Genomic DNA, 22,279 nt, shown 5'->3' with positions numbered 1-22,279 from the left:
AGCTTGTTTCGGGCAGCAGATTCATTGGCCTGAGAAGCCTTGCGCTGCTACCTCATCTCCGACTAGGAAAGGGTGCTCGGCGAGGGTGAGCCAGAAATCCACTTCAAAGTCTTGAACGTTGCTGTTATCCCAGGGGTTCCAGTTTCCGTCGTTGGGAAGAGTCGGAAGGCATGGAAGGGAATTCCCAGACGGCTGGCTCAATAGTTGTGCCCCCATTCTGCCACACAAAAACCGGTCGAGGAGGCTTTTTATGGTTCGTGTTGCGCCTGCGAGGAGTGCATAATTGGCATCCTCCTTGCAGACCAGTGTTCCGACTTCAACCTCAGTAACCAGAACGCTTAGGTTTTGGAACACACTGGACAAAGCTATTCCCTGACTTAAGATTGCCTGTGGGCCATATAGTAATGAAAGGCATATGACACCAGAAGCTGCCAATCCGTAATATGCAACCTGTGATATGTTAGTGCTAGCGAACTAGATTCGAGAAGGTGACTTTCCTTCCAGATGAGGGATGTGCCGGAATCTATCAGACGGTCTTTTATCATCATCGCCTCAACTACTACCCCTAGCATATCTGCCGAGATACCCACTAGCTGCGCGTCGGGTTCTGAAATGCGACGCACGAGTGCCATACGAAGCATAAACAACACATGGAGGTGATTAAGACGGGCGCTAACCATCAGGTCTAGCTCTATGGGCTGTCTATCGTAGTTCCGTATCGTGCCTTCGAGGCGGAAGCGCTGAGGGAAGGCTAACCATCGTGATTCAGCCTTGGCTTGAATTACGCTGCCAAGGTTAGAAAGGCTCTTCTGCATAATAGTCTGGTGCTCACCTTGCTCTTCTCATTCTCTCTTCGTAGCATTCTTCTCCGAAGAGCTGCAGTACGTCCTCTTTGAGGGCCGCACACAAGGCATACCAGCGTGTATCGGCCTTGTAATCAAAGTGCTCTTGTTGTCCCCATTCGGGCCATTCTGGCGAGAAGTATGGACTACTTATTGAGGTTTCCGAATCCTGCCCCGGCAGACGAAAAAGACAGTGTTGTCGGTGGATTCGCGATGGGCGACCGAGAAAGATGGAGATATTCTTGTCTGCGGAATAGGCCCGGGCAAATATAGCTTGCCTGAGGTCTTTGAGGAAAGCGGGGGCTGGAGCACTGCTTCTGGTATCTTGGTGATATCCAAGAGCGAACAAGGAGCTGGCGACGTCGCCGAGCTTTCTCCATGATTGATAGCCTAGGGTGACAGTTAGAATTGGCTGACCGGGATCGATGCCTGAACCCACTCTGATCGCCATCAACAAGCGAATGGAGAATAAAATTTTCGTATTGTAGAATGAGCTGCAAGTCGTTCAGGCAGTCAAGCGAGAGAGAGAATTCCAGACAACGATCTGAATAATGCATGGCAAGCTTTCGCAGGTTCCGTCGCTGCTGTTCAGAGTTGTAAGGGGTCTCGGGGCTACTGAACCTGAAAGTGGCTCGGGAAACAGTGGTGAAAAAGAGCCCGAGGGTTTCCCATCTTGCATTCTGCTGACAAAACTGCGCGCAGAAATCGTCGAAGGAAGTAGTGGCATCCATTGCGAGTGGACGGCATGACTGTATGAAGAGGTTTCTTGCGATTTCCATGGCATTTATTGAGCTTCCGCAGAGGCCTTCGAGAATGTACTCTGCCGTGATGATGCAGTTCTCTGTGAACAATCCCGATATGGGAAGATTCGCTCCGGTAGCAAGCCACCCCCTGACTAGTCTGACACAGGCTGGGATCTGAACAAACCGATGGAGTTGCTCGATTAGCTCGACGCCCTGAGACACGTGCGCCTCGTTTACAATTTTCTCCGACAGAGAACCCCAAGCTTGTCCGACGTCGGGAGTAGTCTCGTTGATGCCCTCATCTCCAACTGGGAGATGATTGAAAAGGGTAGTATGGCTGAAAGAACCCAAGTACCCTGGATTAGGGTAGTTGTGTGGCTTGGTCAGGAACCCGGTGACTGGTGTGACTGGTGTCTCTGCCCGGGACGGGCCACTCGAGGGACCACCAACGAGAGTACGCTGCTGGCTATTTTGACATCAGCCTGGCGGAGTCTCGAGATATAATGCAACCACTGTGGCTCCTTACCTTGACTCTCGCGGTGGAGTGATTACAGCCGACTTCCTCTTGTCCTTCTTGAACGGCCTCAATCGATAGGTACAACCGGCTGCTTGGTTTCTGCCACGACACCGAGAACACACCGGCCGTGCGTGATCGCAAGCCAGTTTAGACGATCTACAAGGATCGCATGCCGGTAACTTGGGTACCTTCGGCATCTCTGACGATCGGTATCGTAGCGTTGATTTGATTGGCTTATCGCGACAACACTTCGGGGCCGTGTCGGTGCGTTTCGGCCGGGGAGGATGAAAGATGCAAGTCCAAGTGGGAGCTCTACGCCGACGCGATCGGCATGTTCGGGGTAGAAAAAAGCGGGCCAATTGTGACTAAGGAATTGACTTAAAAGAGCCCCGTGACATCGGAATGCAAGCGGAGATGTGACCGTCTTCCACTCCGAGATGTTTGGCGGCTAGTTTGGAGGCTAGTTTGACGGCTTGATCCGGCTTCTTGCGGGCCGAAGAGTGTTCCTTGTGCCGTGCAAAGGGAGCCATCACCATCGGATTCAATGCTATCGAATCTTCTTTATTCCCCCGCTTGACATATGTGGTCCGAGCGTTACTCAGGGCGAGGTGACATTGAAGCTACCCCCCATGTTCCATGGTGATTGATGGTGATAGCTGACCTGTTGACATCGCCTCCAGCACAACTCCATACAACTTGATGCCGATCTTATTAACCCTGATCACATTCAATTCCGGTCGTCCGCCTCATTCATCAGTTCGGAAAGTAGTCTTACCAAATCCCTTGCCCCTCGGTTGGTAGTACGAACAGATCCTCTGCCAAGACACCGGCCTTCGCTTGCCACGTGCTGTAGGTGTAAAAATATACCGCGACACCAGGAGTGACGGGGCATACATGGGGATCTAAGATAAGCTATGCCCCTACTCGTTAGTAAAGTTCTTCCCAATCCGTGTTATAGTCTCAGTAATAAAACGTCTGATCTTGAAGACTACTCCGAGCCGTTGTGAGTCTTTATTCGCGGAAGCGACACGTCAGATGATAACGACAGATTACCTTAATGGCCACAGCAAATGAACGCTAATTGCGCATCATGGCAGTCTCGGATAAGATAGTAACCATTGGGGTGAGTGGGGAGTAAGCTTTACGAGACCTTGTCATTCTATGAATATATGTTTCTAGGTTGTCTCCCGTGGTGGCTTCTCTTCTGCTACTTCGCGTCCCGTTGTTAAGCATTATTCACCTTTTGATCATCACGTATTCACGTCAATTAAGAGATGTGTATCATATTATCATCTGTGCCTCATACATTCGGACACCTGAATTTTTTTACAGTCCTCTCTCGGCCACCGTACTGTACACGGACCCCACTTGCAATGCTGACCTCAAATCCCGCGGAAGCAACTGAATCCAAACTGGAGTCCACCCTCGCATTTGCCACACCATGTACCAACAGCTATCGGCCTCCGAACCTGGTGAGCCAACCTCACCCGCAGCGCATGTACGCTACCTGCAAGGGATGCCGCCTCAGTGGATCATAATTGGAGTTCGGTTCCACTCTCAATGAGTTTGGGCAGTCATATTATTAAAATCATGGCTTGTAGTCGAAGTAAGTTGACTTTCATCATTCTAGCTAACGAGGGTATTGCAGAAAATAACGAAAACGTGACCACATGACACGAATATTCTTTCAATTATTTCCGTATGGGAAAGTGGTAATGCCCTTTCTTACCTGTATCGCTCTCTCTGTGTCATATATAAGGAGATGAGTTAACGTACTGCACCATCCAGTATGGGCCGTACCATTTGAAAGATTGGTGCAACGGTGAAATGCGAACGACTAGGAGCCCGGCATGCCACACGATCCGCTATCACCGAGGCACCAATAGTGAACTGGGTTCACCTGCTGCACCTAAGACGTCACCAATGCCACCCAAGCGGAAGACATGCGACCAGCAAGGATTGATTGGGACCAGAAAGGCGATGAGTTCGAACCCCAGATGCGAGTAGATGAAGATGAAAATTTAGAGGCTGGAAATTGACTACGGCCTAAGTTATGCCAAAGAAAGATTCTTAGCTGCTCAGGCACTATCAGCCTAGGGGATCATAAGTGAGCATACGCGTCAATGTACTGTACCTTCTAGTATGGGCCTATTTTTAGTCGCTTTGTACACAGATGATGTTCTGGCACCCTGTAGGTTTATGTAATCGCCTTGGGTAAATCCCATGTCTGGAGCGGTGTCTGTTACGGCATAGGGTGATGCCAAAACATTTTCCTGAAGTGCCCGTGCCGTCGGTGTCGCGTGGAACATGCGCAGCAGAAGGAGAAAAGGTACTTTGGCCAAAGTATTTGCCTCAGCAACTTTCAACCCTCGTCCTAGTTTATGCCGTATGTTTTGTGGAACCACGGTCAGCTTAGGTTGCGGTCGTGTCACCAGCCTTTTCGTTTTTCACGACCCCTCATGGTGCAACCGGTGTATGAATTATCGACAACGAGGATGTGTTGCACGGGCTGAGGTCTATGAGATCTCCAAACGGGAGCTGCGGTATCGAAAAAGAAACTGAGACATGGACGAGTGAATTGTGCCAGCAGGATTTGCCTGGAATTTGTTGCGTCTGAAGTGGGGAATGTAGGACGTAGGTATAGCCAAGGAGTAAGGACAAACATGGACACAGATGCGCCTCGTTTTGGGAGGAAACGTCCAGGAACTCCCTTGAAATCCGAAGTCATACAATTCAATAATTTGGAATTGTCTCACGTCCTCTACATTCCGCCAAGCTTGAAGGGATGTAACTCGTACCAACTGGCTGGTGTTAAGACCGACTTTTCAAGAGGTGCATGGCCACCGTACGCACGTGGCGGACTTCTTTGTGGAATGCTGGCGAGATAGTGGGCCATGTGAAAACCGGTGAGCCAATGCGACCCGTCTCAATATTAATTGTTGAATTGTGTACATTGTCTAACCAACCTGTTCTTGGATGTGCCCACAATATGCTGCACGGGGGGTCGGGTGGTCTCTTGTCGCACCAATGGGCTCGAGCTGGTATTCCACTGCATATGTCTTGTGCGAGAATGATGAGGCTAAGCCATAAGAAATTGTCTGGGCATGAAGTCTCTCGGATAAGAACCGCCAAGCGCAACTATACACATTCTAGGATGTAAGCCGCATATTGGTGTGAGAGAAGAGCGCTATGTGTAGCGCCGTTCGCGCCTTACGCGGCCTGCGCCTTTTTGGGCCGTGGCTGTCTTTATTTGACGCCTCAACCAACTCGATAGGTTGTGTAACTTCGCTAAGATGGCCCCCCACTCCCAGCCGGAGTCGATATTGCTTCTTGGAGGGAAATTACGTGATGCAATTGTGTCTTTGCCATGAGTATCTGTTGGGAGATGTTTCACAACCGCTTTGACCCTCCGGGCGTCGACCCTTGCATTGGCTCTCATTGCATTGTGCTCAGCCGTTTCTCGGTTGTGGAATTGGATTCGTGAAACCCACAAATATGTCTTAAATTCGGCGACAAACACTGGCTCGGCTGATAGGCAATTCGTATTGATCTGCATATTGAGAGCTGTATTCAGCCAGCTGTACAGCACCTGCCTGAGGCAGCAAGCAGCTGCTCCAACGATTCGCACAGCATCCAGCCACAGCAAAAGCCATAAGCAGCCCAACTGCAGTGTCGATCCCGCCGGCCAAACAGACTCGCTCCACCGCTAGCGTCGATGATGCGCCAAGGGACCTAGACGGGAAACTCCGCTCGCGATACTTCGGGCTAAAAGTACGGCCGAAACCGAGTAAGAAGCAAGTAAGTCAGGTTCGGCTGCCCCGCCCCGTTCAACATTTCGAGTCCTGTTTTCCTCCCTGATGTCGCATTGAAGGCAAGCTGAAGCCGTCTCGATACGTCAAGATGGAAGCCAGAACCTCGCCGGACGATAAAAATCCGAAAGAGGGTAATGCCCTCCGCACTGCATGCACCGAGTGCCAGCGTCGCAAGCAGAAGGTGACAGCCTCACGACCCTTGCTAATTCCAGACCCCGCAAGCTGACCCTGCCCCAGTGCAATCGCGAATGGCCGTGTAATCACTGCCAAAAGCGCAAGGTCGCGTCCCTGTGCAGCTTCAATCATGAGGCCGAGCCCAACAGCGCTTGGATGCCGTCAGTCGACGTCAAGAGGAAGCGCGATCGCGAGTCGAAAGAGGAGCCTGATGAGTGGGACACGGCTGCCGGGCTTGAAGCCATCGGCTATACCACCTCTCATCTTCTCTCAAACCTCGAGATTGACGTAAGACTCGCCTTCCCAGATGACCATCTCTGTCTCCGATTTCTTATTCTTTTTCTGACCTATAATAGTCGCATAGCAAAATAGGTGCCAAGCAGTATCGTGCCGACCCTGAAAGCAGCCCCCAACTTAAGCGGGCTCTGGACATCTTACCATCCAGGCAAGATCTCGGTGAGTGTAATTCCCCCAGCAGCTCAGTTTCCACCAACTAAAGCGTATATGCAGACGCTCTGGTCCAGAATTTTCTCTCCAACGTCAACTTTTACTACTACATTGTGTACCCCACAAGCTTCATCGAGGAGTACGCCGAATGGTGGAAAGATCGAGACGCGGGTCGACCTCTGGGACTCCAGTGGTCTTGTCTCATCATCATGGTTTGTGCCTGCTCTGTGCAGCACACCGATGCCAAACTCACCAAGACTCTGGAAAACAATCTCGGTTCCTCAGTCAAGGAGCTGACAGAACGTTATCACAACGCTGCGCGAGAACTTCATAGCGCGATCCCCGTCGGCCACAGCCATTTTTTCTCAGTCCAGTATCTGCTGCACTCGTGCTACTGGTTCAAGGCTGAAGCACGCTTCGTTGAGTGTTGGCAAGTCTTGGGTGCTACTGTTCGCGAAGCTCAGGCTCTAGGTATGAAGATCCACTGTATACCCCACCCTTGCATGCATTCTAACAGGCATCCCAAAAGGCCTACACGAGGAAGTAGGTGGACGCATATCCGAGTTTAATCGGGAAATGCGGAGACGCCTTTGGTGCATTGTTGACTCTTGGGACTGGTAAGTCATCGTTTGAGCCTCCTAAGCTCTGATCTGACAGTATTATAGGCTTGTCTCGTCATTGCTTGCACGGCCAATGCTTATTGACCGCACAAACATCAACATCGGTCTTCCAAGTCTCACGCTTGAGCCGTTTCCCGTCTCTCCACTGTTGCACTTGAAATTGCAGTCGCAACTCGTTGGCCTAATCTTCAAAGAATTTGGGCCACCAAAGATCCTCACTGATCCTTACCAAATTCAGAAGTATCAGAAGATCCTTGAAGAGTTCATGCTCTCCTTTCCGCCAGCGTATGCATTTGACAATCCAGATACGACGCCGGAACTGACATATCCATGGATCGCCCTGCATCGTCATTACATGCACACATGCACGATCTCAATTGCCCTTGGTCCCTTTAGGGGATACATGGCCAAGAGGATGACGAAGGACACACCGGAGATTGAACTCAAGTTTAGACGGGACGGCATCGCCTACGCGCTGAAGCTGATGGATTCCGTCCAACGCTTCTTCCAGTACGTGTGGGCCAGAGACAGCACCTTTCACTTCGTGCCCTTCTGTATTTTCGACACAGCCGCCCTGCTCTGTTCCGCCGTTCTTCATGACCAAGACGGCAAGCTTGCCCGACAGGACAACATCATCGATGCCGTTGATATTGCGCTCATCACCCTGAGGCAATTGCGCACAGCGACCGACACGGCCAAGACCCCGTATGATGTTCTACGACGCCTTGTAGACCGAGTGTGGCCTGCATCTGCCAAAAACAACTCGGCTGAGGGTCTGCGCAAGCGACTTAAAGCTAGGGCGCCAGTGCATTACACGCCCGCGATTACCCAAACTGTACCGCCGCCCTATCCACTTGGTCAGGTTGCGCCTCCTGTCCAGATATACGCTGGTATCGAGTTCCCGGATGCATCCGTACATGCAGAAAGCTCCGCGATACACTCGACAGCCCCTGGAGGCGCCATGAATGGCGGAGACCCATACGGATTGTCTCCCCCTACAGATGGGAGCTCCAGTGCGGCCTTGGTCCTCGAACCCACCGCTACCTACGGAACAACTGCCCCCTGGCCTCAACCCCAATACCTGAACCAAGGGAGCAATGTGCCCTTAATTCACCCCCCAATGATGATCGGCACTGCAGATTGGCCACACACAGAGGCGCCACAGGTACAGACACAGGTACAGGCACAGCCATTTGTCAACCTTCAGCAAATGCCCGGAGGAGAGCCCCAGGATATGGGATTTGCCATCATGCCAGATGTGCAGCTGGGTGACCTTGCGAACCTGTGGAATTGGGAAAGCCTTGATTTGGGATTTGGGACGAACCCTATTTTGTAATGGGAGGGCCGCAAGGAGGATAAAATGTATTATACTTTTAGTCAATGGAATTAAAGATATACTAGCTATCAAGCGAGTTGACTTATTTCGCGTGCTTGAACATGAGTGATTTCGTCCAGGCCAGGCCTTGCATATCGCGGAGACGAAAGCCAAATGAAGAAAGAGTTAAGATAAGGCCCTGGTATAGACGGACAACTAACAGTAACCGGGGACTAGACTGCAACTTAGTGAGTTGTCGGCCCGGATCATATGTAGGCCCAACGTGGATGGCTTATACTAGCTGACACGTGGGTTGCATCCGCGGTGGAAATGGGAACAAGGTACGCCAGTAGGAGTCGTATCCGGAAGCTAGGACCAAGTATCAAGACGAGCAGGCAGCAAATAAGAGAGAGGATGCATGACACTCGGAAACGCATGGCGAAGGAAAAGAAGACTATAGGAGAGGGAGCGGAATGGTCCGAGTGCAACAGGAGCTGGATGAATAAGAAATATATGACACTCGTGGCCACCATTACTCGACCATTGCCTAAATTTGAGCGCCCCTATTCGGTCTCCCAGCTGGGTTAGCTGCTCGCCTCTGTGGATATTTTGCACTACTTTGGTGCAAGCATGCTACGTGGCTGAAACGACAGGGCCCGGGAAAATTGACAATCCTCCCCACGCGATCTTTCCTAGCTGACGGCGGATGCTCCTGTGTAAGCTGACTGGTGAGACTTGTCTAGACTACCGGTAGGCCGGTAACTCGGGAATCCGGGCAACGAGCTTGTTGAGGCAAGGCGTTTGACTCGCACACATCGGATTCTTCTGGCTTGATACGACGCTGCTGCAGGCAAATGTTGAAGTTGCATCTTTGGATGGTCCGCCCAAGCGTCTCGGTTGCTCCCGTGACAGAAGACACCTACCGCTTCCGTGCGCCCATTCTGCGCTGGCGTCATAATTGTCAACGAGATCGGCATGCGACGCTCCGAAACAAGTTGGCGATTTGACTTTGTGGCAGGTCTGTACGTCGGACCTCGAATGCTCGAAGCGCCTCAGACGACGTGTCACAAATGTTTGACGATGGTAAACTTTGGCGACGACGCGTGCGAGGAAAAGCGAGGAAAAGCGAGTCAGACAGGAAGAAAATTGCGTTAGTTCCAGATTGAGTCCGAGTCGCCGCCATCCATCGGTAGCGTTGGGAAAAGGGTTCAACTTTGTCCCTATCCTAGAAAAGGATAGTGATACCGACTGCTACGTTTAGGGGTACCACCTGCCTGGTTTTGTTGATGAATGATGAGTCTTTTTACCGGTATTCTTCCAACAGGGGATCCAGCAAGGTTTGAATTAGGCTAGGGGAAGCATGGGCGGCATCCGGCCTTGATTCCCACTAGCATTGACTACTGGAAGCATCGGCCACGCGGTTGGCTCAATTCTGGACATCACGGCCGTCTAAGAAACCCACATCATCCCCATCCCGGTGCAGAACGTTGGCGGGCTCTCCAGCCAGGGGCTTGCCAAGTCGCGGGGTATTTCCTCGACCCTGGGGAGGATTTCCGGGGCGCGAGCTTCCTTGCGTGGTCTACGGCAGGGATAAACCGGCTTGTCATTTGTCAACGACGCTTGGCAGTTGACGCGAGTCGCAAAACGGAGCCAAGTTTAGTCTACCGAGTAGTCTAGCCCCTGAAGAGACGTTGGCAATGTCCGTGCGGACATGGGATGATAGTTTCTGACTCAGGTCCTGGCTCCTCATGGCTAGTGGTGCAGCTACGACATTCTCGTTTACCTGAAGATTGGATACGACTTTACGAGGCCTCGCTTGCAAGGGGTGGCCATTCTAGAGCCAACCTGGACGAATAGCCCGCATTCAACACCAGGGGGGCCATGCCTGCCTGACACGTTCGCCCGGAACCAGACCCGCGGGTTGTTGCGCAGACGTATATCTCTCTGCTTCCCCACTTGACGCCCCGCAGATCTAAGATTTCCAAAATTCGGGTCCCAAGAGCAAAGGCCATGGAGCTTCGTGTGCTTGTCCGCTTTGCCGCGCTGCTGTTTGCGTGCTGCGTGGCGGGTGCGGAACTGTATGATTCGAGTGCCTTGACGGTGCTGACGAACTGTTCAGTATGTCTTCGAGGTATCGCCTCGATGTTCAAGCTAACGCGCCATCTAGAAAACATGTATCGACGAAGTCATCTCCGTGTCGAATTGCACGGCGCTGGACGACTCCTGTCTATGCACAGATGAGACGATTCTTCCAGCAGTTTCCGGATGCGTCATAACAACCTGCTCCGTGAAGCAAACTCTCAGTACGCCTTTCTCTTTTCAACAAATACTATACCCTAACGTCGACAAGCTACACAGAATGCCACGCAAGCCTACTGCCGAGTGCCGATTCGAAACAGGACCCCGATCTTCGTCAATGTCACCATCGTGTTCGGCACCTTGACTGGTGTGTTTGTCCTCTTCCGGTTTGCGACAAAACTCTTCGTCCTCGACCGAGACTTTGGCATGGACGACCTTTTCGTGCTCCTAGCCTTCTTATGCGGAGTTCCGTCCACGGTAATGAACATCCACGGCACGGCCGGTCATGGCGAAGGTCAAGACATCTGGAACCTCGACTTCGATACCATATACAAGTTCAGTTTCTGGTTCTATGTTTTGGAGGTATTTTACTTTGCCCAGGTCTCCATTTTGAAAATGGCGTTCCTTTTCTTCTATCTTCGAATCTTCTCCGGGCCAGCCCAGAAAGTACTGTGGGGGACAATCATCTTCAACGCCCTATACGGCATCGTGTTTTGCTTCCTCGCCGCGTTCCAATGTACTCCCGTTAGCTTTTTCTGGAATGGATGGGACGGAGAACATGCAGGAAAATGGTATGTGATGGCTGATTTTGTTGTTGCTCTCCACTCACTAACTCCAACACAGTTTAAACATCACCGCAATTGGGTGGGCCAACGCCTCTGTCAGTGTTGCACTAGACTTGTGGATGCTAGCAATCCCGTTATGGTGTGTACGGAGCCTGAACATGAATTGGAAAAAGAAGTTCGGCGTTGTTGCCATGTTTATTGTTGGAACTTTGTAAGTGTGCTGTCTGCATCCTGATTCGCGTCTAACATTCCCAGTGTCACGGTTGTTAGCATCATTCGCCTTCAGTACATCATCAACCTCGGGTCGTCCCACAACGCTACTTACGACCAGCTCGACATATCAATCTGGTCGACCGTCGAAATCAACGTTGGAATCATGTGCACGTGCATGCCGGCGATCCGTATGATGCTGGTCCGATTCTTCCCAGTTCTAAGGAGCACCATTCGAGATACGAGGAAGTCTTCGAACTACAAGGAGAACTCAGGGCCGAGAACAAAGATACCTTCTCATGACGGTTCGAGAGTGGTACCAGAGAATGGGATTGAGCTGAAGCGCACGTTTAGGGTGCAGTACACCGAGGGAGATGAGGCGCGATTAGTGAGCCAGCGAGAAATGGGCAGCAGAGGATTCACTGGGAGTCGCACGAGCGTGAGTGAGGGATCCATCTAAAAGGAGCGTTGTTTTTTTAATGATTTAATTACTTTTACTATGAGAACATTCGGGGTTCGAGATGTAACCTACCCAATAGCGTTGTTTTAGAGTAAAATGTCAATTCGAAGCTCATAATTCCCAGCAGCAGCAGCATAGGTAGTCAATTCCGGCTGGCATCAGCGGCCGACTTCCGCATATTGAAGGGGATATTGGGGTTGAAGCATTGATTGCTGGGGTACACTCTTCGAAACTTGATCATTGAGTTAGGCTAAATGGCACCATCGCGCACTGGCTTCCCTCACGAAACTGTCACAATAGAGACCAAGTTGCCAGAACGGCAGATGGAACAGGCAGGTGCTTTACCTACTGCATGGAGGGTTACACGCATTTCTAAGCTGAAACTATTGAGAATGTGATATGCGGCTCGTCCCGCATGAGACTTGTTCCGGTATCGTGCGGACATGGGATGCGATTGTCACCCTGTCAGAGATTAGGCTATGTGCGATTGATATCCCCTCCAATCATGGTCAGCCACACAAGCCTATAGGATTGATTGAATTTACTAAAACCATATATATCCGGTCTACAACGCATAGCGTAACACTATATCAATCACGCTCATATCGAGGAGCTCGTGTTCGAACATCCACCGCGATCGCCTCAACAATTACTACTATTGTTGCATTGAAAGTGGAGCATACAGGTCATGAGTTGCTGCGAGATGACCTGATTCATCACAGACCTCCGGGGGGTTCTGAGTTGCTCCGGGTTTAGCTGGTTGATCCTGGTGGCCGATCTCGTGGGGGATTAGGCAGAGCTTTATTGCTTGGCTCTGCATGAGAAATCAAAACAAGGTAAGATTCCGGATCTTTCTGCAACAAGGTTGGTATTAATGATGTTGTTATTACGTCAACCTTGTGCGGAATGGCCTTATTTTTCACATCGTCATGGCATGGGCAAAGCTGTGAGCTGCTGTAGGCTGCTGTGAATATTCTCTTCGCTGCACTGCAATTACACAATAAAGACATGATTTCACTCCATAATCTGTTCAGGGCCACTGCTCTTGTTCCAGATAAAAGTCCAAGGGCGTGACATCCAACATGTTGGTAAGTTCCAACGCGGACGCCATAGGCCAATCCCAAACATTCCACTGAAATTGGTCCGCCGCTGGTGGGGTCCTCGATTCCGAGAATGTCTTCTCCCGTAGAAGGTCCAACACGTCGGCGCATTGCTTAATGTGTCCACTGGCATCATCTATCCACAAATAGAGCCGACGCAAAGTCGAAATGCAACGGCGTATCAAATCTTCGTCATCTTCGTCCGTAACGGGGTGGCCTTTCCAGCGTGCGTAGAATATTGTGAGCCCAGCCTGCCAGAGCATGTGAATTCCGTTTGGATAGAGCAGAGCTATGAGTAGGGAGTTGGGGTATAACGTGTTGGATGTTGGGGAGTACGACGTAGGCCCAAGCTCCATGGGTGCAAATGACATGAAGTCAGTAGAAATGCGGTTGATCAAGGTAGCAGAGGAGTGACTGCAGGCCTCCAATGAAGGTAAGAATTGTGGATGGGCAGTTGTGAATGATAGAGCTGGTCGATGGACGTGTATTGTCGCGATACAAAGCGCAATATCAAGGAACGTGGCCTCAAAGGAAGCATTTCGTGAGCCATCAACTCCCCCACCGTTACTTTGAGGCTCAGTTATATCTGCATCGGGATTTTCCTCAGGTTGAGTCAACTTTCTCATGGCAGTGGGTAACGCGCGCTCCCACATGTTGAGTTCGGCTTGCAAGTGCTTAATCTTGACGGCTCCACCACGTCGCCGTGTGGTCGTGTACAGCTTCTCGAGGGTGCTACCGACAATTTGTGCCAGCTTGAATAAGTTTAGAGCCGTGTCGACTTCCGAAGCGACTCCTGGCAAGGGAAATTTGACTTGTGTTCGAGAGAGGAGGTCATGATCCACGGGCGTAGGTAGATCTGTATCGACGTCTTGGTCACGAATAAGGCGTGGCATACCATGGTAAGCACTTGAGAAGCTGCAAAAGTGGTTGTCAGTATTAAGATGACCTTGACGGAAGAGGACGCAACTTGGAAACATACACATCGAGAGAATACTGACACCACCATACTCGTCGGCGGAGCTCTGTTTCAAGTGGGTCGAATTTGAAGCGCTGAGAATGACGGTGTAGTCCCAAGTTTTGTGCTAGGCGAGTCGCAACTCCACCAATATGGGAAGCGACAGTGTAACGGGAAGAAATCTGGAGGTATAATTGAGTGATCTCTAGGCCTTGGAGACTCTCCAAGCATGACTGCTCTAGGACCCGATCAAGCAGGGTCGAAGCCATGGTGTAGTATGACTCTGAGAGGCACAAAAAGTGATAGTGGCTGCGTGTGCACCCTCCTGGCCGGCCTAATGTCCCAAGAGCAAGAAGACCAAGCGCTTGATACAAGACGACTATACTTCTTCCACCAGGACTGGAGTTTCCGAGAAGGTTCTGAAATGCTTCTATAGTCGAGGACTTGTGCACGATGGGGTAGAGGGGAGTCCAGCGGTCAATTGTAGTCTCGAGGACGTGAATGGTGTCGGGTGGTAAATTGGCGACCATTGCTCGAATAAGATCCGGCTGGGGGCTACTCAGCGAAGCACCCCATATATTATGCAAGTGCAGGCTGTAAGCGCAACTTGGAAATGCATCTGTGTGCATTCGAAGCAGTTGAATCTGCTGTTCTGCTTGGCTGATAAAATGGACGCCGGTTGAGGATCCTCCGAACATGGCCACCTGGTGGTCGTCCGACACCAACCGCCCCATGTGTCCAATTACGGCCGCGTCTCCTTGTTGTGCCGTAGTCGTAGATGGGCTTTCAATGTTATGAGCTCCGGAAGGAGATGGAAGCATTGGGGCTGACTGCGAGAGACGGGAGCCAGCAAACATCGCAACACTTGACATCTGTTGCCCAGGGCTGCGAGTTTGCAAGGCTGCATCGTTTGCAATTGTCTGAGCTGCATTGTTTAGATCATTTCGGGTTGGAACCTGAGTAGTGTCGGTCAGAGGCATCGGTCCCGACCGGCGCTGCTCTATGCCTTCATTCTCGTAGAAACTAGATATCATGTCAGCTAAGCGCGAATAGGGATTCTATCTAAGAGCGGTGATGATGATCTGCCGTGATTTACCTCTTTCGCTTTCGATTTCTTCTCAGTGTTTTCGAACTGACGCAGATAACTCCTGCCGAAAGGCAGGGAGAGCACTGGCATTTCAAAATGATTAGTTAGCAGGAATGATGAAGCTGGCATACGTTATCTCACCTCCTCGTCATTGCCATAGCACCTGATCTTTCTCCTGAACCTGACTATCAGCCCGCGATCCGATGTTGATTTGTATTTTTTACGATATTTGCACGGTGTTGGCGATTGCACAGATATGCCCCTAGACCTACCGGCGACAACGATCACTGTGACGAGATTAGTGTCGAGCTGTGCGAGCTTAATTGATAACATACCACACTTGCCCTGGTATACGTGCCGGGGACTGTAGCGATCGAGACGTCTCTTCGTCAGAGGCCATGGTAGAATGCTACGAGTGCCAGACGAGTAATGAAGCGGGGTATGAAGGGTTATTAAGTGGATTGGTCCCTGAGTAATGTGAATAAGTGGGGTATTTCAATTTAATTGAGGGCTCCCGTGCCATGGTTGAATGAGTGACTATCCGCAATGCGTTTTCTCTCCCTGAAGAGCTAATTACTTCCACAATGATATCAAATGAGTGACAAATGACCAATAACCAATAACAAATTTGTTCTTCGTCAATTAGACCCCCTCAAAATTCCATTCAGCTGTTGACCCCATATATCGCACCTCACTGACCAGCTTCCAAAGCGACTTAAGGGCTCAGTCCTATACTCGTATAGTTAGAAAACCCGATGGTAATGGCGATGGCATTCGGGAAATGCCCATGTCAATCTTGGGAGGTACGACGCCAAGGCACCTTAAACGTCGCGACGGAAATCGACGTAGTGGTGCCTCTCCGCGGACCCCGGCTGGTCCTGGCTTCGTAGCTGCCATGGGATGACCTCTTGTGTAGTCACTATAGTCCCCTGCGTAATTGAGACGTGATTGCCTGTATGGCTTCTCGAGGAAAATCGAATCCGAGTCAAGAGGACATCGCCAATAGACTCGGTCCCGTCTTTCAAGGAGAAGATCATATAGGCAAGTATGCCGCGATCAAGCAGGGGAGTATAGTGTTTGCGCAAAAGGCTATTACAGGGCAGCTGCGAAGGGACCTAGAAGATCAAGTGAGTAATTCGCAGCAGATCTGTTCACACCAAGGAAGTGGACGGGTGAAGGAGGAACGTTACCAAGGAAAGTAGGTCATGCTGCGTGAGACCCAGCTGATCCATGACTCGGGCTAGAGCGTCTAGGCCACCATCTCTCTGTACTGCACCGAGGATAGCTTCGACCGCCGTCGCAACCATTCCAGGCGTAACCCTGGAAGTGCCACCGTTGACGTTGATGCAATTACCGAGGCCGTGTTCCATGCCAACTCGGGCAAGATTCTCATTGCCGACAAGATCACGTCGGATTGTGGTCCAGGAATCTTTAGAGTAGCCGCGTGTCAGTTACATCCGCTTTCGAGCTCGGGTATCAATAAGCCCAGCAGGACTAAACAACGCGCAACTAACGTTTGTCAAGCCCCCGCTGCACCCAGAGGCTGCACAAGTAGAAATTGGCAGTGGAATCGCCGTAGACGGCGAGGCGGTCATTCTTAGGCATCCTCTTAAAAAGGCCATCCGAAACATAGACAGACTTGAAGTCCCCTGCAGCGTTCAGGGCCTCGGCGCAGAGTACCTTGGAGGTGAACGAGTATCCAATGATTGCCTCGCACTGGGAGACCATTTTGCCAAAGCCAGAAGAGAAGTCCATGGTTTCTATGACATGGGGACTGAAGGGTGGTAAAGCGTGAGAATTGATTTTGAAGGAGGAATGAAAGTAGAAGCTACCATCAGATGGCGAGCTGTCCAGGCACTTTGTTATATGGCGCGATATTTAAGGTTACTTATAGGTCACTCCTTCGTAACTTACATGTCATCAATGAGGGGAAAGTGGGCTAGTACCGAAATTGCACCCAACCACGCTCGGGAAAGAGAAACTTTGGGCGTTATTCTTAGCCTGGGTGAGGCATGGAGGAACCGGTTAGGCATCGCCTGAAGATTTAGGCGAAGGTCTCTGTAATACATATGCAGGGCTAAGGGAAGGATTGTGATATCATAGCTCTTCACGAGTGAGATAGCTAAGCACCTGATGCCATGTCTGGTCAGACTGCTAGAGCTTATATTCTACTGCTGGGTTTTCATCACAATTCACTGATTCCTGAGGCAGGATACTCGCAGAAGGGACAAAACTTCTTGAATCACAAAATACCTAAGGAAATCTTTTCTTCACGAGCCCCATATCTAACCCGAGTGCTCCTCATATTAGACGCCAGTAAATCTCATATCCTCACCGTTTTCTTTTTCTTGTACAGCGTCACGGATAGTTGTTTTAGTTGCAAAGACGGTCTGGTTGTTGAGGCAGCATTTCGAGATAGTACCCAACCGTCACACTGGATATGTGATCCAAATCTCTTCTATATCAAATCAAATGGTCTATATATGTCAAAGATCGACTAGACTAGGCTATTCCCATTCGTTACAGCTTCCAAGTTTACATGACCATTTTTCAATTTGGGCCCACCATTTTTGGTGCCATTGGTCTTGATACCATTTACCCTGTTGATGCTTTGGGTGCCTTGACTTAGAAGCTCGTCAACCATTAGCTGACAACACCCTAGGTACTGAGTGGGATCGCAGAGCGTTGATAGTTGGGCTGAACTCAGGTGTCGAACGACCTGAGGGACCTTTTCCAGCGCATCCTGCAGAGGTATTTTGCCCTCGTGCGCTTCAACGCACGCACGATACACAATCTCGTGTGCCTCCTGTCTCCCTTCGTACCTGGCCAACTCCATCATGACTGCTTCGGCTACGATGAGGCCTTGCGTTGATTTTAGGTTGGCCATCATCATATCTTCGTTCACTTGCAGTCCGCTTAGTGCGAAGTGTGCCTGGTGCAGAGCCCCCACCGCCGAGATGAAAGCCGTTGGCAGTGCTGCCCATTCCAAATGCCAAGGGCCGGAGGCACGTTCAAAGTCGGACACCATTCCATCAAGGACTAATCCCGCTTGGGCCCGAAGGATCTTAGATTGGGCTAAGATGATTTCACTGGAGATTGGGTTTCGTTTTTGGGGCATCGTCGATGATGCGCCTCTGTGGGGAACATATGGCTCCGCGATCTGAAAAACGTCAGCCAGATAAGTCTCACAGAGTAGTTGATGATAGTGCTTCTTTGTATACTTACCTCATTCAACTCATTGGAGGACATTATAATCAGGTCTAGCGCAATCTTTCCCAAGCTGCCTCCAACCATTGCTAGAAAACTTACCACCTCGGCAATGGTGTCTCTGGATACGTGCCATGTAATAACCGGATCTCGGAGGTTCAAGATAGCCGCCATTCTCTTTCTAACTCGAATGCCGCTGTCTGTGTTGCCCAGAGACGCCAGAGTGCCAGCGGCGCCTCCAAATTGTACGAGCAGACATCGTTCTTTCAGTTGTTCTAGGCGTTGAATGTGTCGCAGAATGCCCGAGAGCCAGACACCACATTTGTATCCAAATGTAATGGGCAGGGCATGTTGGAGATGAGTACGACCTGCCATGGGCGTGTCGCGGTACGTGACGCACATGGATTCAAGTGAGGCAGCGGTCTGGTGAAGGAGTCTCTCGACAATAGTGAGGCCTTTCTGGATCTGCATGATTGAAGCCAAGTCCATAATATCTTGAGTTGTTGCGCCCCAGTGGATATACCCAGCTTTTCGCATCAGTCAGCAGCCGCGTATTTGTAAAAGGTTACATGCCTATCAGGCACAGCTCTGAAAATGAGAGACGACCTACCTTTGTCTTCAGGAACCCATTCTGACATCTGTTCTACGAGACCAAGAATGGGATAGCCGACAATCTCTGCACGAGAGGCTAAGAGAGGCCAGTCGATCTTAGACACATGGCTGTGCTCGCGGATGACAGAGGCAACCCCTGGGGGAATTACGCCCTCGTCTTCTTCGGCTTGTGCAAGAACACACTCAGCTTCAATTAAATTGGTAACGTAGGCGTGCTCTGAGAAACAAGACCGAATCTCTTCGGTTCCAAAAATGTTCCCAAAGAGAACTGTATCAAAAACCGTGGCAGCAGACATGATGGCGATGACAAATGCTGGGAAGATGAGGTGGGAAGAAAAAGGTCTCGGGATGTCGAAGGTCAAGTTGGTATTTATTTTATCAATTTTGAAAGATTTCTTACACGGTCATCACGTTATGTTCACCCTATTCCTCCCCTCAAATCTCGTGATGACGGAGTATTGGGCGGTGGAGCAGCGGCGTAACGCGGAATAAGCACAATCAGGCAAGTTCTGGGTCCAGGCCCCGCACGGAATAACGGGATAGCGGAATAGCGGCGTAAGAACGTAGTAGCGGCCCACAAACTCGCATTGAGGTGGGCCTCCTCCGCATTCTGACCCCGGAGCTAGTTGTACTCCACGGGGTCACGGAGGACCCAGCTTCCTCTGACCACGACGCAACGCTCTCATCTATACTAATGTTCTACGGCTATATAGGTAGAGATGCCCTCGCCTTCATTTTCTAAAATCTATCCTTCAACACACAATTAAATTGATTGGACATTTGGTCAACAAAATTCTTCAATCATTCCACACGGATCTTGAGAAACTTCAAGATGGCTGCCCTAGAAGACCATCGCAAGTCGTCTTCTCCTACGCCATCAAAGTATAATAAATCTATCCAGCTGGAGAATGTGACTACCGAAAAGGGACATAATGGGGAAAACCTCATCGTTGAGGGAGCTGACTACTCGGGTGCCGCTCGCAAAACTGATCCAGCTGAAATCGCCCTCGTCCGAAAGCTGGACAGGATGATCATGGTATGTCCCTACCGGAGTATCTCGCAAAATCATACTGACCGCAAAGCCAATTATCTGGGCCATGTACTTCCTGAACTATCTCGATCGGAATGCACTTCCTCAGGCACGCCTGAACACCCTTGAGGAGGACCTGAACCTCAAAGGTGTTCAGTATAACACTGCAATCTCTATTTTGTTCGTTGGATACCTTTTGATGCAAAGTAGGTTCAGAGACACTTCTTTCTATGGAAACAATGTTAACCGAATTTTATCACAGTCCCCTCCAACATGTTCTTGACTCGAACTCGACCTTCAATCTACTTGTCTGTTTGTATGATTGGCTGGGCGGCCATATCCGCCTGCACGGCAACTGTAACCAGCTATTCGGGGCTTCTAGTGTGTCGGTTCTTCTTGGGCTTCGTTGAGGCAGTCAGTCGATCCTCACCGCCAATATCTTCAAATAAGCTGACTTGAGCTTTGTAGCCATTTTACCCTGGGGCGCTGTATCTCCTATCGATATATTACACCCGAAAGGAGCTTGCAACTCGCATATCATTACTTTACACTGGGCAGGTTGTTAGCACCGGCTGCTCAGGTCTGATCGCTGCCGCAACGTTTGCAACTCTTGATAAAGTCAAGGGCCTTGCTGGGTGGCAATGGTGGGTTTCCCTCGACGTTTTGACCGCTATGCCAACACGGTACTGATGAGATACCCCTTAAGGCTTTTTGTGATAGAGGGTTCTGTCACTGCTCTTGTTGCCATGTTTGGTTTCTTCCTACTCCCAGATGACCCCTCCCAGACTCGATGGCTTACCCCCGAGGAACGCGAACTCTGCATCGCCAGGATTAAGCGAGATACTGTCGGCCAACAGACTAGAGGAACCACTTGGGAGGGTCTGAAGCAAGCCTGCAAGGATCCTCGTACATGGCTCTTCTGCTTGATGCAGAATCTTCATATCAGGTCTGCACGAACACTCGCTATCTTGTCAAGGGTCCGAGCTAATCTAGATACAGTGCCTGCTCTTTCAATAACTTCTTCCCCACCATTGTTAGATCTATGGGCTTCAGGAGCACTACCGCGCTTCTTCTCACCGCGCCTCCTTATTTTGTCTCTGGTATTCTCGGAATTCCCTTTGCTTGGTCCTCAGGCCGGTTCAACGAGAGAACTTGGCATATTACGGCAGGGCTTTCCATCGCTGTCGTTGGCTTTGTGATCTCATGCGCAACAACTAACGTGGCTGCACGTTACGCGGCAACCTTTTTATATGCAACGGGTGCCTACTCTGTCGGGTCCGTTATTCTGGGCTGGGTCAGTAACACTTTATCTCAGACACCTGAGAAGAAGTCGGTCGCCTACGCACTTGTCAATGTCACTGCCAATTTAGCATACATCTATTGCGCTTACCTGTGGCCGTCTGCAGATGGGCCTGACTACTTGATGGGATTCTCTAGTATGGTAGCATTTGCAGTGACTAGCATATTGTGTGCTTGGCTTATGCGGGTGTGGTTGATCCGTTCAAATCGGCAAATTCGGGAGACAGACAACGAGGCTGTTGCATTATACGCTTACTAGGAGCTATGATAACTCGGCAAAATAACAATCAGGCAACGAAATGACGAGGCAGTTTCAATTATATAGGTGTTTGGAAAAGACAACTTTGTTGACTGTCTTGTGCAAAGCTCCAGTAATAACGTTCTTCTTAGCCTTGCTAAGACCTTATCTTCCACGCGAATCTAGATCATGGACACTTCGTCCAGCATTAGTAAGTCCATACTAAGCATCGAATATGCCCTTTCCTTCTCTCGAATAGTCTCTACTTCAGGCTTCTTTTACCTAACTACATACTTCCATTCCACTAATATTATTTATTATTTTAACTTATTATTTAGAAGACTAATCCTTCATATTCACTCCCCAGTAACTTGTTATTTATTTATTCTGTACTAAGTTGTATTCATTAATAAATAAGTTCTCCTATTTCTAATATGAGGTATACTGGTTCGCCCCAGAGCTTAGCTGAGGAGATTTGTGCTTGTGTGCGAATAGCAATAATCTTATTTAATGGACCTGGGTCCTTTCTGGGCAGATTGGTGCATAGGCGTGGTCGACTGGCTTATATGAGTCAAATAGTGTTTCGAATAAGTAGAATGATGTTGCCAAGTGTACAAGATTGGTGACAGTTGAGAAATATCGCCTAGGCTAGAGAATTAACAGGGTTCATATATGTAGGGTCACGTCGGAGTTCGTAGTCGGGAGGGGCTGCACCATCCCATCCCTTTCAACCACGCACTACAGCGC

General features: G+C 50.1%; 7 protein-coding genes across 7 annotated transcripts; 3 read left to right on the top strand and 4 right to left on the bottom strand.

The window, feature by feature from the left end:
* Nucleotides 1-21: 21 nt before the first annotated feature.
* On the bottom strand, nt 22-2,299 carry BGZ61DRAFT_493224 (uncharacterized protein; the record flags this gene model as incomplete). The annotated part of the gene is made up of 5 exons (XM_046250625.1): nt 22-428; nt 494-786; nt 833-1,232; nt 1,282-2,051; nt 2,112-2,299. 5 exons carry the CDS (start codon nt 2,297-2,299, stop codon nt 22-24), a joined length of 2,058 nt encoding a protein of 685 aa, XP_046105167.1.
* A 3,347-nt stretch (nt 2,300-5,646) lies between these two features.
* Nucleotides 5,647-8,691, top strand: BGZ61DRAFT_587508 (uncharacterized protein). Its single transcript, XM_046256488.1, has 6 exons — nt 5,647-6,095; nt 6,152-6,376; nt 6,445-6,544; nt 6,599-7,006; nt 7,065-7,152; nt 7,201-8,691. Exons 1-6 carry the CDS (start codon nt 6,003-6,005, stop codon nt 8,489-8,491), a joined length of 2,205 nt encoding a protein of 734 aa, XP_046105166.1. The 5' UTR covers nt 5,647-6,002; the 3' UTR covers nt 8,492-8,691.
* A 1,692-nt stretch (nt 8,692-10,383) lies between these two features.
* On the top strand, nt 10,384-12,010 carry BGZ61DRAFT_418453 (uncharacterized protein). Its single transcript, XM_046243440.1, has 5 exons — nt 10,384-10,588; nt 10,638-10,773; nt 10,821-11,340; nt 11,393-11,545; nt 11,590-12,010. The coding sequence occupies exons 1-5, from the start codon at nt 10,481-10,483 to the stop codon at nt 12,002-12,004; spliced, it is 1,332 nt and encodes a 443-aa protein (XP_046105165.1). The 5' UTR covers nt 10,384-10,480; the 3' UTR covers nt 12,005-12,010.
* Nucleotides 12,011-12,916: 906 nt separating this feature from the next.
* On the bottom strand, nt 12,917-15,559 carry BGZ61DRAFT_449638 (fungal-specific transcription factor domain-containing protein). The gene is made up of 6 exons (XM_046245637.1): nt 15,482-15,559; nt 15,419-15,433; nt 15,288-15,321; nt 15,156-15,229; nt 14,084-15,082; nt 12,917-14,019 (listed from the first exon to the last, which is right to left on the bottom strand). The coding sequence occupies exons 1-6, from the start codon at nt 15,544-15,546 to the stop codon at nt 13,035-13,037; spliced, it is 2,172 nt and encodes a 723-aa protein (XP_046105164.1). The 5' UTR covers nt 15,547-15,559; the 3' UTR covers nt 12,917-13,034.
* Nucleotides 15,560-16,297: 738 nt separating this feature from the next.
* On the bottom strand, nt 16,298-16,901 carry BGZ61DRAFT_349909 (ribonuclease III domain-containing protein; the record flags this gene model as incomplete). Its single annotated transcript, XM_046240182.1, has 2 exons — nt 16,298-16,575; nt 16,661-16,901. The coding sequence occupies 2 exons, from the start codon at nt 16,899-16,901 to the stop codon at nt 16,298-16,300; spliced, it is 519 nt and encodes a 172-aa protein (XP_046105163.1).
* A 700-nt stretch (nt 16,902-17,601) lies between these two features.
* On the bottom strand, nt 17,602-19,268 carry BGZ61DRAFT_418450 (L-Aspartase-like protein). The gene is made up of 3 exons (XM_046243439.1): nt 18,964-19,268; nt 18,372-18,880; nt 17,602-18,306 (listed from the first exon to the last, which is right to left on the bottom strand). The coding sequence occupies exons 1-3, from the start codon at nt 19,259-19,261 to the stop codon at nt 17,644-17,646; spliced, it is 1,470 nt and encodes a 489-aa protein (XP_046105162.1). The 5' UTR covers nt 19,262-19,268; the 3' UTR covers nt 17,602-17,643.
* Nucleotides 19,269-19,797: 529 nt separating this feature from the next.
* BGZ61DRAFT_350212 (major facilitator superfamily domain-containing protein) lies at nt 19,798-21,553 on the top strand (the record flags this gene model as incomplete). The annotated part of the gene is made up of 6 exons (XM_046240211.1): nt 19,798-20,001; nt 20,048-20,201; nt 20,258-20,409; nt 20,464-20,639; nt 20,702-20,941; nt 20,995-21,553. 6 exons carry the CDS (start codon nt 19,798-19,800, stop codon nt 21,551-21,553), a joined length of 1,485 nt encoding a protein of 494 aa, XP_046105161.1.
* Nucleotides 21,554-22,279: the final 726 nt, after the last annotated feature.

This window comes from Ilyonectria robusta (genome assembly GCF_021365365.1).
Source record: "Ilyonectria robusta strain PMI_751 chromosome Unknown BGZ61scaffold_8, whole genome shotgun sequence".
NCBI lineage: Eukaryota > Fungi > Ascomycota > Sordariomycetes > Hypocreales > Nectriaceae > Ilyonectria > Ilyonectria robusta.
The sequence above is the reverse complement of the archived record's forward strand: the minus strand, read 5'-3'. Positions and strand labels throughout refer to the sequence as shown.